Source organism: Phasianus colchicus, chromosome 11 (genome assembly GCF_987193195.1).
Source record: "Phasianus colchicus chromosome 11, bPhaCol1.hap1.1, whole genome shotgun sequence".
Taxonomy (NCBI): domain Eukaryota; kingdom Metazoa; phylum Chordata; class Aves; order Galliformes; family Phasianidae; genus Phasianus; species Phasianus colchicus.
This window is the reverse complement of record NC_143446.1, coordinates 20,679,868-20,695,640: the sequence shown is the minus strand read 5'-3', so window position 1 is coordinate 20,695,640 and position 15,773 is coordinate 20,679,868. Positions and strand designations below refer to the sequence as shown.

Genomic DNA, 15,773 nt, shown 5'->3' with positions numbered 1-15,773 from the left:
TGACAAAATCCCATCCCAGTTCAGCTTTTTGTATTCTCTGGCTGCCCCCTGCTGGACGGGAGAGTGCAGTGACAGTGTGACCCTCTATTTGCCTGAGGAAGAGTATAGGGGGCAACACAGGGATAACTGATAGTGTAGCACAAAGGTGCAGTCATACTCAGGCTGAAACGTAGCAATGATGAATCAAAGTCAGAGGTTCTTTGAGTCTCAGAAGTTTAGCAAAAACTTATCTGAGCCTTCTTATGACCAGTGAAATAGCTAACTGAGAGGCCAGTGTCCAGTGACTTAATTTATCTTATTCATCAGCAGATGAATGCTATTCCCACATTTATTAGGTTAATAATCTGTGATTGCTGACTGGAGATGTTTAGTGAAACAGAGGAGAGGTTAAAGGTATGCATTAGATAACAGGCTTTTACTAGCAGATTTCCCTCTTGTCTGTCTTCATCTCTTCACCAAAGAGGATTTAATTTACATCAGTGTAGAATTTCTCTTTGTTTGTTTTGCACTGTAAGGGACTTATTCTGTTTTTCAAATCAGATCTTAATTTGCAAGAATTAGGAATTCTCAAAGAATTTCCAAGAATTATAAAGGTTGAAGCCAGGACTTGCCTCTGTTAGCGCTTTGCAGGCTTTGAACATGTTTCATCTTGAAAATACAGGTATCTCCTTGAGATTTTCTAGAAAGCATAATTTGATTAAACTTCTGATAGTAATAAGGACTGATTAGTAGTGTGACTCTTGTCAGAGGTTATCTCCTGTATCATAGGCCCTTGGCATGCAGAGGTTAGCAAATATGATTTACTCTTTCGGGATCTCTTTGCTGCAACAAGCCTGTTGAATTTTATAGAAGCTTTATGCTCAGAGTGCAGAGGAATGCCAAAGTCAAGGATCGTTGATCAAATGTAGCATTTCCTAGCTCTCATTTTTTTTTTTTAATTTAAGATCACAGAAAACAAATTATTCTTAGATATCTTGTTTGGTGGCCATAGTGTGTCAAAGCTACAGCTGAACAGCAATTGGCAGTGATGCCAAATACTAATTTTTAAAAGCAACTCTAGTAGGTAGCTTTCATGAAAGTGGCTGGTATAGCTCAGAGATGAGAACACACTGAGATATATCTGTTCCATTGATTGATGCTGGCAACAGCCAGAGCTGTGTACAGTTTTCAGATAAACAGTATGCACAGTTTGAAGTCATGGCATGAAAACCATCTAACATCCATCTAACACATGCAGCACGGCTAATAGTTCAAAAAGAGCAAATGCATTTGATGAGTAACAGGCATTAAGGGCCCTGCTGCTTTTCTAGGATGGCTGGGCTAGTAGAGAAGCAGAGTGCTTCACTATTTCATCTAGTGCGAGGGGGGCAGCTTGGGGCCAGATTGGAGAACTGTTAGCCTCCCTGCGTAACTGCAACTCAGGGGAATGCAGGATTTGCTTTCTGAATTGCTGTCTTGGTCTCCTGCCAGGAGCATGGAGCTTGTCTGTGATTGAGCTAGAGAAAAATGAAAGCATTCACAACTTTACCATGAGTGACAGATTTCTCATTTCCTAACATGCAGATCACCTAAGCATCTCATACTATGTGCCCCAGAGAGCATAATAACTAGGATGAACACAAAAGAAGAAACACTTTTATCTCCAATGTTATCTAGGATTGAGCAGTTCATAGCAAAGTCAGAGACTACTTTGAAAGAAAAAAAAAAAAAAGAGAGAATGCAGTGCCTTCTCAGTCACAGTAATAACCGTAGAGCTATCCTAATCATCCAGCTGAAAAAGTGCAAGTCAGTTTTGTTCTTCGCTTTGAAATTACTGATTCAGTGCACTAGCGAGTAAAAGTTCAGAAAGTGAAGACTTTCTCCTCTGATCCAAAAACTGCTTGTTTTTGTACTTATGTAGATGGCATTAACTGCTTTGTTGTATTTCATTCCACAGCTCTTGCTTGGAAAGGGATGACTGGTACAGCTGTATCAGCAGACACATCCCAGATGACTACAAAGCTCACAATACTTCCACCTTCCATAGCAACGTGGAGGTAAGAAGAAGCTGAATCTTTCAATGCTTAAAGGGGAAAGAGAAATGGGAAAGGAAGAAGTTAGAAAATGCTAAAATGCAGTTACTTGGGCAAGATATCCTTAGTAATTCCATTAAGATCAGAATGCCAAGCCTAAATGACAAAGCTTATTACAGTGCATGGCTTTAGCTTTAGAGACCACCTCTGGAATGTTAATCACAGTCTGTATTCTGTGGTCTTTGCTTAAATACAAGTTCACCTGGAGGAAGACTAACAAAATTTGTTCCCAAACAGTAACCATCTTGAATGGTCTAAAAATAGGTACAAATTCTTATCCTGGTTTCAGATGGAATGGAGTAGATTTTCTTCGTAGTAGCTGGTATAATGCTATGTTTTGGCTTTTAGAGAAAAATGAGCCTATTTTAGTTGTTGCTGAGATGTGCTGCACACAGCCAAGGACATTTCAGCTTCCCCTACTGTACTGTCAGGGGGAACTGGGCGTGCACAAGAAGCTGGGAAAGGACAGAACAAGGACAGCTGACCTAAACCAACCATACCTTATGACATCATGTGAAAAAGCTATAAAACTGGAGGTGTTTGCTGGGGAGAAAAGAACCATTGCTTGGGAACTAGCTGGGCATTGTTCAGTAGGTGGTGAGCAATTGCACTGTGCATCACTTGTTTTGTACACATCCACACACACACATAGAGAGAGAAAACTGGGATCAGTTTCATATTGACCATGGCTCCATAGGCTTTAGAGAACAGGCAGACACATGCACAACTGCAGCTTTGTGTACTCTGAGAAAAAGGAATAATAAAATATTTTATATAGTTGTTCCATATATCCAGATCTGCCATGGAAAGCACAGATTATGTTTGGATTCTGTGGGGATAAATTCCTTTTTGTGCGCATCATGGTTTGCACTGGAAAATAAACAAGTTTGTACTAATTTTTGGTACTTTCTCTTCTGCATTCATAAAACTGCCCCAAAGTGTAATGAAATACTGAACTTGGCTTCTTTGCTGCTGAAAACTATGGAGCTGGAGTTTTTTAGGGTCGGCATTTCAGAAACTGACAAGAAAAAGATGGCTCATGACCTTGTCTGCAGTTTGCATATGCAATGAATAAGGTCCTTGCCTCACATGGAAGGTTGTCAGTGACTGACCAATAACAGATCTATATTCATTGTTATCTGTTTTGACTGCCTTTCACAGCACCATATATTGATGGCCATAGACTTTCAGTGCAGAAGCACCTGCTGAAGCACTTAGAATCTGTATATCACTGCACCTATATCTTACTGCATTAAGAATCGAAAAACTGGCTATTCTAGCAGGTGAACTGTAATGACAGAATTGCAGTATGGGGAGGATTGAATGGGTGTACTTTGGGAGTGTGGATGCTTCTTGATTTGTTCTTCTTTGATTTTAAGTTACGGGAAAGGCTTGGAATACCCTTGGGTGAGAGGCCTCCTACTTTGGTACCTGTATCCCATGTTATGATGTGCATGAACTGTGGCTGTGACTTTACCCTCACTTTGAGGCGACATCATTGCCACGCCTGTGGGAAGGTAAGAGCTGCACAAGCTCCTTAGGGAGGCTTTATTCACACTACTAAGATGGTGGCTGCCACCACTCTAATTTCTGCAAGCTTTTTGCAATATCAAGACCAGAATTTAACTTTCCACAGAACTTGTTAATGCACTGCTATGTTAGGTAGTTAGGTTTCTAATGACTAGTATGCAACTAAAATCTGTGTTGTGTGATTCTGGTTGGCTTAGATCAGTGTAAATCTACAGTAATTATAGTTCAAGCAATAGATTTACCCTGACTGACACAGATGTAGCAAAGCTGTATCTGCTCCACCATCCTTCTCTCCTAAACAACTCAGAGGATTTGTTTTATATGTGCATATATATCAATTAAAATTATATCCTTTCTGGAGCAGATTGTATGTCGAAACTGTTCAAGAAACAAGTACCCTATGAAGTACCTCAGAGATCAAGCAGCCAAAGTCTGTGACAGCTGCTATGTGGAATTGAAGAAAAGAGGTAAAGTTCCTCCATTCTTGGCAAAATTGACAAATATACTGTCTATTTGTATAACGGAGACGCTTTTAGGACCTACCTGCTATATTGACCTTTGTGACAGAGGATTTCTCATTTCAACCACAATTCTTGTGTATTGAGGTCCCAAAAGTCCCAGACTGTAAGGCAGCTAAAATTGTTTTAGCAAGCCAGGTTCTCCAAGGGTTTCCCTGGCCTTTTGATAAGCCAGTATAACAGCAAGAAGTGTGAGATGTAAACATTAGAGCTGATAGCTGTTCCCTGTAATTTCTAGTGAATTATCCATCAAAGAAAAACAGTGGCTTCACTGTACTTGTTTTGTCCTTATCCTTGTTGCTTTTACAACAAGGAATGATGAGATAAAGTGCAGAGCCACTAAGAGCTTTTCACATAGGAAGTCAATCTGGAAACAGATGGAAGCAGAAATTCCTGACAGTAGAGCTACTGCCTAACTAGAACTCTCTGTATTACTATATGAGTCCATGTTCTAATTTAAATACGCATTCAAATCAAGATAAATTGGGGGGCAGTTGAGGGATTTATATATATAATTGTGGGAAATGGCTCTATACCCAGGTGGAGGCCAGGGATGAGTATTGTCCTCCAGGTGTCTGTCTTAGGACTGGTGCTCTTCAACATCTTTATCAGTGTGACTGGGATAGTGTTACTGAGTGCACTCCCAGCAAGTTTACTGATGACACCATGCTGAGTGGTGCAGTTAATACAGTAGAAGGAAGGGATGCCATCCAAAGGGACCTGTATTCTTGCTTTGCCAAATTCTCTTTCAGACTGCTTTCAAGTAGCTGTAGGTTATTACCAGTACTTGAGGGTGCTATGAAATCCAGCCAGCTAACCAAACTTAACAGTAATGTGAAGGAAATGCTGAAATAAAAACCAGCTACAGAGGAGATGGTTGTTTGTGCTAGTGAGGCATGTATCTCTTACCCCTTGTATGACATACAGCAATTCATCCATTTCTCCCTTCCCTTCTGAATTTTCTTTATCTTCCAGAGCGGCCACTAAGTATGAGCTTTCCTCCAACTTCATCCAGGTGTTCAAGCAGTGCCTTCTCTTCGGTCTTCCACAATATCCATTACTCATCTTTCAAGAAACAGAAAAAGATCCCATCAGCTCTTACAGAGGTAGGACCAAGCTGACTAAGAAAGGCAAGGAACTGCTGAGAACTACATGCTGAGATTTCAGCAGCTGTGTTTATAATTTATTCTGCAAGCAATGGGCTCATACCATGCTCTAGTCATCATCGTGCAATTATTTTTTTCTGTTTTTCACACTAATGTTTCAAACATACAGTACTCTGAACTCTGGAGACAGCTCACAAACTTCTTCAGCCTACTGAGAAACCCGAATTATAGCAGTGTGTGTTTCCTCATCAACCTGTATCGTTTTTAGAAAACTAAGACCTCATGGTATTAGCTGGTACAAGGAGGCTGGTACAAGGTACACAGCCTTCACAAGTATCAACAGAGCACGATTTGCCATTGACTAGTTACTTTTTACGAAATTGACAAGAACCCTTATATCAATAGTATCAATAGTATTAATCTGTAACTTTTTCTCATTAGCTTTAGCCAGGACCTGGAACGCTTTTGTTCTGCTACAAAACACTGTTGTGTGATACTGCTCAGTCTTCTGTCTTGTCAGAAAGACTGGTTTTGAACCTCTGGTATTTTTTTCTGATTTGGTATCCTTGCAGTTTGATACTGCAATTAATTGTATATACTGTGTGTGTGTGTGTATGTGTACGTATACTTCCCTCTACCCAAAATGTGGATCTTTAAGGTCATTAATGAATTAGATCTCAAAATAGGTCTGTGAGAGGGGTAACTTTCCTCAGAAATATTATTTCTCTAATGAAATCAAGTCATAATCAAGTTATTAACATAAGTTAATATAAAAATATTGTGAAGTCCAAAATATAACGACGTCTTAAAGGTGGACTGTCCTTCCTTACTGGAAGCATCATTTTTTACTATACTACCTCACCCAACAAAAAGAGCTGGGAGGAAGGATGAGTTCATTTTCTCAGAATACAATTGTAAACTTGTTCTCAGTAACAAGTCAATTGCACGTTTTCCACGTGTTACTAAGAACAAAGTTTAACATCTTCAAACAGTGGGGAAAAAAAAAAAAAGAACAGAAATAACATAAGTGTGATATTACTCTATCCATTCATATCAGGAGGGAAAAGGCCTCTGCTGTCATAAATCCTGATTTCTCCCACTCTCCTTCAGGTCACAGCCTCAGGAGAGGGAGCTACCATCAGTGGTTACCTGGCCAGATGTAAGAGAGGCAAAAGACACTGGAAGAAACGCTGGTTTGTCATCAAAGGCAAAGTCCTCTACACCTACATAGCAAATGAGGTACTGTGCAATCTAACTTAAAATTCAGTAAGGAAAATATTTTATCATTTACGCTCTGCAGTCAGCAGAAGTAAATGTGAAAGGTGTAAGTGGTGGTTCGCACAGCCAACTGCCTCTAAGAACTGGTTCTAATGGACTAGGCCCCTAAGCAGTTACTTCTAGCTGAAAGGCTCAGCCCCATCCCTGGGTGGATCTCAGCAACCTTTTTACAAACTGCCTTTCATTATTTGATTGATTGATTTATTTATTTTTGCTGTTCATGTTGCTATATACTGTCAGCCTGAGCCTAGGTATTTACATATAAAGACTTCAAGGTAATTGACAGATTTTTTTTTCTTTTCTGTAGATATAGGGTGCTATAATCTATTTCTGCTGGAGGGAGGAGTCTTGTGTGTGTACATAAGATATACTGATCCTACTGGTATTAACTGGGAAAGATAGGATAGTCTGCAGAGATGAGAATGCAGCTTTCTCTTTTGACCTCTAAGTTTCTCTTCGTAGCTGAGGAGGCTGGCTTTCCAACAGACTTTTAATGTATTTTTTTTCTCAGCCCAGTCCCTTTTCTCAATTTTATTTCTTCTCCAATTGAGTAGCTGCAGTGCCAGTAAGCTTGAAGTGAATACATTACAAGGAGTGGTTGTAACTGACAGAGTTTGTAAGTAGAAGCATAAAAAATGATTTTGCTGGATACAGAATGCTAGAACTGTAGTAACAGCAATACTTAATATTTTAAGTCTTCAGAACACTTTGGAAATATCAATCACTTAAATTCAGCAGTGTGAGGAATGTAGCATCATTAATTATCCCTCTGAAACAGATGAGGAGATTGAGACAAAAATATTCGTGGTCTGGCCATCACTGAAAACTTAACAGCTTTCTTCAGTAGTGTGACGTATAATTTGTTACCTCCTTACTTTTTCTACCTGATTTGTTTCTACGTAGGCCACATAATCTTGAACTTGACTTTTTTCCAAGGCCCTGCAGTCTCTCAGCAATTCAGACTGTTAGCATCCAGCTCTGTATTCAGTACACTTATCTGCCCTAATCTTAGAAGTGATCACTTTTGTTTGGTGATAGGGAAAGAGCAATGGATGGCTAGTTACACTTTTTATTCCCAGCTTACAACTGAGCTTCTAAGAGCAGAAGCAAAGGCAACATACACATATAAAAAACATTATAGTGACCACAGTTGCGGCTTTCAGTGAAGCTAAAATTGAGTTTGATTAATACTTATTGTTATTGGCAGAACAAAAACCACAGCTGTATACTGGGGGTAAGTTAACGCTGAATTACATAACCAGTTCCAAGATTTTGAAGCAGTGTTGTTCAAAGTGAGCTATGCTATCTGATGTGCAGAGTTTTAAGAAAAAACATTGCTAGTGCTATAAAAAGAAATTATAAGGTACAAAGCAGACTACTACTTGCATTCAGCAAACAAAAATAGCTTGAAGTAATACATCTAAGACTGAGCCCATTTCAAGCTTTCAAGAGTGCTTCTGCACTTTCCCACATTGCCAGTAACTCATAGGTTGCTTCTCATAGGTTGCTTCCTGGACCATTATGTCAAAGTAGTCACTGAAGTAATGGGTAATTTGACTTTCTGGATGGCCACGAATAACTGGCTTTTTAGAGGTGCTGCTAAAGTTGAAGACTATATGAACATGTGCATTGCTCCTGTTTAAGAGTCACCAGTTCAGCAGAAGATTCATCTTACTGCTTTTGCAGCACAGGCAGTGTTTACATATGATTGTTTTTCAGAAAGACCCTTAAACTGCTATAGGCTTCTCTCTAATTTTTGGTTCACTTCTTCTTTGCTTTCAGGACAAAGTTGCCACAGAAAGTTTGCCTTTGTTGGGTTTCACTGTTGCCCCAGAAAAGGAGGAAGGATGTATGGGTACAGTTTTCCATCTCTATCACAAGCAAACTCTGTTTTATAGCTTCCGAGCAGATGATAACTATTCAGCACAGAGGTAAGGGAATAGATGTCCATGCTAGTGAGCATGTAGATCCAAAAGCTTATGTAGAGTTTCTCCTCTTCTTTGCTTCCTACCCTAACAGAGGAAAACAAATGGCTTTCAGAGTGTTGGCTAAGCCCAATTGCATGCAACTGCCATTAGTGATGAAAAATCTACCTTTTTTTCACTCCTCTGTTTAAGTAGAAAGAAGGCTGAGCCTCAAGAATCATAGTCTTCCAGTCAAATATAATTTTTGTATGGGAGCTTCCCCGATTTGTGTTCTATTTATCCACCTCTTAGTTTGCTCATCAACAAACAATTGTACAGATTTTGCAGTTTATTGCTACTCTAGTACTTCTATATAATAAAATAATCATGAAACTTGTAATAAAAATGCCAGTGCCTTAAGGCACATGAGAAGAAAATTTGTATTTATGGGAGATTTTGTTTCTTTTAAACATAACTCAGTCATTTCATATTTTCTATTCTAATTACAAAACTATAGCTACAGTCCTCTTCAGGCTTTATGTTCTTAAAATATACATTTTTGAAAGAAATAATTTTTCATGTACCACTCTTTCTTTCCTGCCCTTTTTAGGTGGATTGAAGCCATGGAAGAAGCATCCATATTATAGCAACTATCACTCAATGGACTTAGAATACTAATTCTCAGATTTCTATACAATCCAAGCAATCTTATGTCTTACAAAACTGAACGGTGTATTTCAGGCAAACTGGCGACAAACACTGGACATGAACTGTTTCCAGACTGCTGTCTGCTTCCTTCCTCCTCTTCCTCTTACTTTTCCTCCCATCCCCCCCCCAAAAAACCCTTTTAAAATAGGGAATGTTTTGGTGACCCTTTATGCCGGTCCAAGTTCAGCCCGTGCTGTAAGCTTTCCTATGATCCCATGGTAAGCTAAATTTAACATTAAGGAAAGAAAAAGCCATGGAAGTAGTGACTACAGTAAGCAGCAGGATCACTTTTACTTATTGTAGAGCACTGTCATATTTCACTGGGTTGGTTTTGGAGTCTACCATGGAATTTGAAACAATGTAGTAAACAACAAATACTCATTTAAAGCACTTTATTATTTTCACTCAACTACAGTTTAATCTTTTCATATTTCCATGGAGTTTGGTGGACCGATTTATTGTTCATCCATTAACAAATGCCAGCATGAAATTATGCCACGCATATGGTGAATTGTTTCTACAGAAAAGGAATGAACAAAAATGCTCCATTTACCCAGTCTTCCACCATTGCACTAGCTATGATCCAGAATAATTACTTACTATCCATTTATAATTCGACACAAATCACTGTATAACTTATTTTAAAGTGTTTACTTTCATATCACTACAGTATTTTGAAATGCACTATAGTTGCTCTGCAGTCCAGACATTGAATAGTATCATGTCACCCTGAATACCGTGTCAGATTCAAACCCGAAAGATATTTTAATTTATTATAAACCCACAGACAACTTTTATTTAACACTAATCTACCTATCAGTGTTAAGATTTGTATCATTTATTTAAATATTCTATCTTTATTTTCAGTCCTCCTGATGTTTCTGCCGTTGTTGTTATGGAAAAAATGTCATCAAAACTTTAATTCATGTAACAAGTGAATCATTTGAAATATGCTGGTGGTGTGAAATGTGCTTGTCTGAACCTTCTCTGATAAGAGTGCTTTGGAACTCCTCTGGCTAAATGTATCTTACTACACTGCCAGGGCTGGAGTTCTAGCAGCCCAGTGGCACAGCCCAGTGGCAGTATGGCTTCAGATGTGTGCTGGTTTTACACTAGCTGAAGATGTCAAAGTTTTGGTTTCTGTTTCTTTTTTTTGGCTGGTTGGCTATTGTTCAATGAAGGTTGAGAAGTGATGTTATCATTGCAATAAAATGATTTTGTGTTCTATGTTTGTCATAAAATCTGACTGCGAATAGAATGGCAATTATGATTAAAATATATCTTTCTACAAAAATAAAATGCTCAAGAATTTTCTTACATTAAAATACATTGTGGGGCAGAGGGAGGGGAAGAAACTTTACTACCTTCATTTTTCCTTTCTTCATTAAACTTGATTAATAGACTGGCTAGAATTTTTCCTTATTTTTTAAGATTTGTAATATATCTCCAAATGATAAAGGTAGTTCAATTTATCACCTAGAAAACCAAGCTTAAAAAACAAATACAAGTCTACCACTAAATAAAAACATACTTGTATTGTCTGGGTTTTTTTTTGTTTATGATACATCTGCTAGTATGATAACTCTGAAATGAAACTAACTGATAGTTTCATAAAACACAGATTGCCATAGGATAACAGAAATCAAGTATGTCTCATGTTAGAACTTCAGCCTTATTAGCAAAATTTCTAACCATGGCCCCAAGCAAAAGTCTGCACTACAGGACAACAGTACTTTGAAGATTTAGGTGCTGACATCTTGTGACTGTTGTTTGAAGTTTTTCAGTAAGACACAGGAAATGAATACACAAAAATATTTTGTTGTAAAAAAAATAAGATACAGTGCTATTAAGCATTGTCTGATATAATGTGTAAAAAAAGAGCAAAATGTAACTGCAGTTCTACAGGCTTTCCCTTTATATTATTTTTACCTTAACTCCAATTCCAGTTATTGTTAACAGACACACGGTATTAACCAATTCTCTAACAAACTGAGTTTGAATTAGAAGACAGTAGTTGAGGTCTTCTTGTGAAGACAGGATTCAGACAATAGCAATGAACAAGTGTTTCAATTCACATTAGATTTAAACTTGTTGAGCCAGGCTGCCTGTCAACACTACTTCAGTTACAGATATAAATGGGCTTAATATATCACAAAGCAAGAAAAATAATAAAGAAAATGCCCTCATATTTTCAGTTTAATTGAATCTAATTTGATCAAAGCTAAGCACCAAAGACAAAAACTGTCTTAATTTCAAGAGCTAATCCAGTAATCACTTTTATAGTTTTAACATTGAAATAGAGGTTTTTGGACAGCTATTTATTTGCAAGTAGCTCAGTACATTTCTTCCTAACGTGTACCAAGCCTCGCTCTCTCTGAAAAAAAAAATTCACAACTTTGTAAGCATAAAAAAAATCTGTAATAATGCACAACGTACTAGCTAATCAGTCAATAGTTTTGATGCAAACTGGCTTAGTTTATCATTTCATGTGTTTTTGTTTATTTTGCCACCTACTGGAAAGCATTATGTGGATTAATGGCTTCCTGCAATCAGTGTTTAGATATATCTTACAGTACATGCCTATTTAAAATCCATCTTTTATACGGTTATTATAATCGTTTTTCCAAATCAAAGTATAAATCATACAGCAGAGTTAGAGTGCTCCATCGTGACAAGATTCCATGCCATTGTAACCAAGTACTGCTAGTCAAGAAGGTCCTGGGATCACCACCCCTCTGAGCTGATCCTGGATCACATTTAGGATGGAAGAACAACACAAAGCTACAAACACCAAGAGGGCTTTTCCCATTTGCGTGCTGCTTTGGTGCAAAACAAACAAAGACCTGTCTCTTTATAGCCACATAAAAACAGGAGAAAAAGCTATTCCCTGTGTCAGTCTTAAAACACTAATCTAACTTCACAATTTACCTTTATAATTTACTATATCAGATAATCTTCTGTGTATTAAAAACAGTGTGATCCTTCAGTGTGAATGACATTAAGACAACAATTTGGATCAAGGTTTGAGAAGAAAGTTTCTAGACTTCAGGGCAGGCTTACAGTCCCACTTACGGCAACTATGATAACATTAGACTTTTCCTGAAAGCACTGTTGCACAAATATTCTGCAAGTCTTCCCTTTCTACAGAATACAAAACACCTGGAAGCAATAAAAATTAACAACATTCTCATTCTTTGCCATGCTTTATTTTTATTATTGTTACTAAGTGACAATAAGTTTCGATAGCTTGTTTCCAGAGAAGTTTTGCAAGTTGTTTCCAATGTACACATGCTTTGGAGAGGCATGGAGTACATTTAAAATAAACGCATTCTGATTTTTTTTCATCTATTTGCTTGTAATACTACACTTTATGTTCTTTCCTCACTCCTTTTTAAGTTAAAGGAAACTGGAAGGACAGATTAAACTAACTAGCAACAGTCCATATTTTTGTTTCACCTGCTGTGTGCTACATTATTAATAGCAGTACTTCCCAGCAGATAAGCGTTATCTTCAGGAGAACAGCAGGAGAAGTGAAATTACTCTGTATCCATACTGACAGCCACTATAGAGCAGTTAGGTTCTGCACTAAGTATTCCAAATTGAAAGTTTGCTTCAGGTGAATTTGGGGACAGGGTTAGGATTTTACAGTGCTCTTGCCCTCCACAGACTTTAATGGACAGCATTTCTCTTAGAGCTACTTTTTACAATTTATATAATTTACTTTTATTAATGAACACATTAAAAAAATAAAATTAAGAAAACACTTCTAGATTATTCTCAGCAAAGTTTCATTTCAAATTACAGCCACTACATGATAAATACTAATTTCTTAGATCAACAAGTTGAAATTCCTATAGTCAGAAATACAATTCTCACAAAGAGCAGATAGAGCAATGACAAAGCATAGCAAGACTACATAACCACGAGTCTTTATCTGGATGTGAATGTGTGTAGCGTGGCCAAATGCTTCCCTGGACTACACTGTGGTATCATGTATGTTATACATTCCATACTTCTACATGCTATCTGGAATATTTTTGCCTTTCTTCCAATCTCTCCAAAAGCCTAATGGCTGCAGTCAGTGTGGGACTTCACTGCTAACCAAGATCTTTAAAAAATTACAGTTTTTTTTTTTTTTTAAAGTTGTAAACCAGCAAAAAACAAAACAAAACAAAACAAAAAAGTGGAGCGCCTTTCACATGAAGTATGCTATGTACATCAGCTTTCACAGCACTTGATTCAGATTCCTGACACAACATCTCCCCATATTTTTCACCACAGCAGCAAGACAGAGTCTGAAAGTGTTTGACCACATTAAAGGAAGTCTTACTTAATCTCTGCAATTTCACGACTTTCTATTCTGCCTCAGAAACATTGAAACTGCTCTGCGTGTTCGTTAGTATGAAATTGATTGCTTTTCAACGACGTATGTGCCTTCCCTTTTAAAATACAATTTAAAAACCAGGTCAGTTCACTTGTACTTTCAGAAGGCCGTAACACCACATCAAATAAAAAGACAACAGCCGCATACAAGCCTAAGTGTGCAGGCAGGATTAACTGAGCAATGACTTCAGTAGCATAAAGAGGGCCATCAGACAGGTTGGAGCACAAGACAAAGGAATCAGCGGAGCTGTAATATAATGAATTAGATGGTGGAAAATAGCAGAAGCACTCAAGCTCCTGAAAAATAAGCAGATCTGGTACGAATATAAGCGTGGCATTTCAGCACAGAGGGAAGCCATCGTGTTCTCCGGCATTCTCAGTGTCCTTCTACAGCACTCCGTGCTTCTACCATTTTACATTTCTCTGCTCTCATGCTCGCAGAATTACTAGAGAGAACAGCTGAAAGGCAAATGCCATGAACTGGATAAGAATGCCTAAGTGACACTGCATCTTTGACACTACACATTCATTTTTTTTGTATTGTGCTAAAAACTGTTTTCCCTGAGTTTATAAAACATTAATTTGTATTTTTTAATTTCCTTTTTTTAAATTATTTTTTAAATCAACAAGTAATCTAGAGCTAGTATTTGTTTTGTTAGCCCCAGAATTTCCTTGTACATAAGCGTTTTCTTTCCCTTCCTTTTTTTTTTTTTTTTTTTTTTTACATTTGCAGTGTTTTTCTCAACATTTAATAAAACTTTCCACGTTTAGATTTTTTTTTTTTCCCTTCAACATACAGCACATAAAAGATAAGATCCAGTAATATTTTTTAGGATATTTTACTCAGAGGAATAGTCCCCTGCTATACAAGCAAGACTGCAATTCCGGTCAGCACATGAGTATCATGAGCCCAAGAAACTGTTCCTCCTTCATTCCAGAATAAAATACCTCACCAACAGCTAAATAGCAGTTTGCTTGGAAATGCAATTAAGACTATTTGGGACGCAAGCTGAAGTAAGATTTTTCTACAGTCCACAATGCCTATAGCAGGCAGCAATTCATTTTGCAAAGAGACAACTAAGGAGAAATGAGGGCAACCAGCCCAAGAAGGAGGTCACTACTTCCCTTAGTGCAGCACAGCCATGCTCAAAGCTGGACACAAAGCACAAGAGCTTATGTTCAAAATCATCTACTAAACACATTAAAAGAGATTTAAATTGAATGTAGCATGAACAAAACCAAGTCGTTTATATTGTTAAAATCTTAGTCTTTTATAACTGTGTTGAATTTATGTACATCCTGAGTTCTTCTATGCTAAATAACAGCTTTGCTCATTACATTTTCCTAGGAAATTTCAGGAAAATTGTGCAAGAACTTCAATCATATGAAATGACAACTTTTAAAAGTTCAGAAGAGCTCTGTCGATCCCAAAGATTTAAAACACATGAATAACCTTAAATTCTGCTTTCATTTTGTAGTTCTTGGCCTCTCATAACTTCCGATCCGCTCCTCAGCCATGACATACTTTCACAGCCAATGCCACCTCTATGACCGGAGGAGGGTTCGTAGCCTGTGCCACAGACACACATACAGCCCAATGTTTGCAGTCAATGGTTCTGCCCACATCTAAAACAACCTTTCCTCTCTGTGAGCACGTACATTTTCCCACCTCAGCTCTGATCCACGATGAAGTCAATCTGTTTTCCTGGGCACAAAGCCGCTTATATGAGGTGTCTCCCCTCCTCTGCTTCTGTGGCAGTTTGCAGAGCATTTTTCTTCTCAGTCATATATTGCATAGAAAGGACAATGGAAAACATCCAATGGTATTGGAAGCAGAATTTGAAAAAGGCCACCACTTAGATACCTTCTGTACAGTGGATGGGAACAGTTTAATACTTCCTTAAGAAAACATAGCTGCAGGGATACAGCCCACCCTGGAGAAGAGGAAACACATGAGGAGGAAGAGGCAACAGAAAAGAACAGGTATGTACGGAGCATAGCCTTCATGCACTGCTCCAGGGCTGTTACGTGGGCGAGGGAAGGCAGATGTGGGTCGGCCATGAAGAAGTGAAGTTAAGCCTGGGAAAAATGGGCAGAGGAAGGTGATGCTTTAGTTTTTGCCCTAGTTTAAATAGATATGGATGCTAAGAAATTTAAATTATTTTTCTCCAGGTCAAGTCCGTTTCGCCTGTAACAGTAACTGATATATGATAAACTCAGCCTGCAGGCTATTTTACCCTATTTTCATTCTCTACTCCATCAAGAGAAAAGCAA

General features: G+C 38.0%; 1 protein-coding gene and 1 long non-coding RNA gene across 6 annotated transcripts in view; one reads left to right on the top strand and one right to left on the bottom strand.

The window, feature by feature from the left end:
* FGD5 (FYVE, RhoGEF and PH domain containing 5) overlaps window positions 1–10,341 on the top strand; it is a 108,561-nt gene extending 98,220 nt beyond the window's left edge. For all 3 annotated transcript variants that reach the window (XM_090148517.1, XM_090148516.1, XM_031605046.2), the window contains 7 exons: window positions 1,937–2,036; window positions 3,452–3,589; window positions 3,967–4,069; window positions 5,096–5,226; window positions 6,337–6,465; window positions 8,287–8,435; window positions 9,019–10,341. In XM_090148517.1, coding sequence (XP_090004643.1) covers window positions 1,937–2,036; window positions 3,452–3,589; window positions 3,967–4,069; window positions 5,096–5,226; window positions 6,337–6,465; window positions 8,287–8,435; window positions 9,019–9,055 — 787 coding nt within the window. In that variant the 3' untranslated portion in view covers window positions 9,056–10,341. The remainder of the gene's footprint in view (window positions 1–1,936; window positions 2,037–3,451; window positions 3,590–3,966; window positions 4,070–5,095; window positions 5,227–6,336; window positions 6,466–8,286; window positions 8,436–9,018) is intronic.
* The window catches only part of LOC149916479 (uncharacterized), a 54,137-nt gene that overhangs the window by 34,083 nt on the left and 4,281 nt on the right, over window positions 1–15,773 (bottom strand). For all 3 annotated transcript variants that reach the window (XR_016470194.1, XR_016470196.1, XR_016470195.1), the window contains exon 2: window positions 5,030–5,185. This is a non-coding gene — a long non-coding RNA (uncharacterized LOC149916479). The remainder of the gene's footprint in view (window positions 1–5,029; window positions 5,186–15,773) is intronic.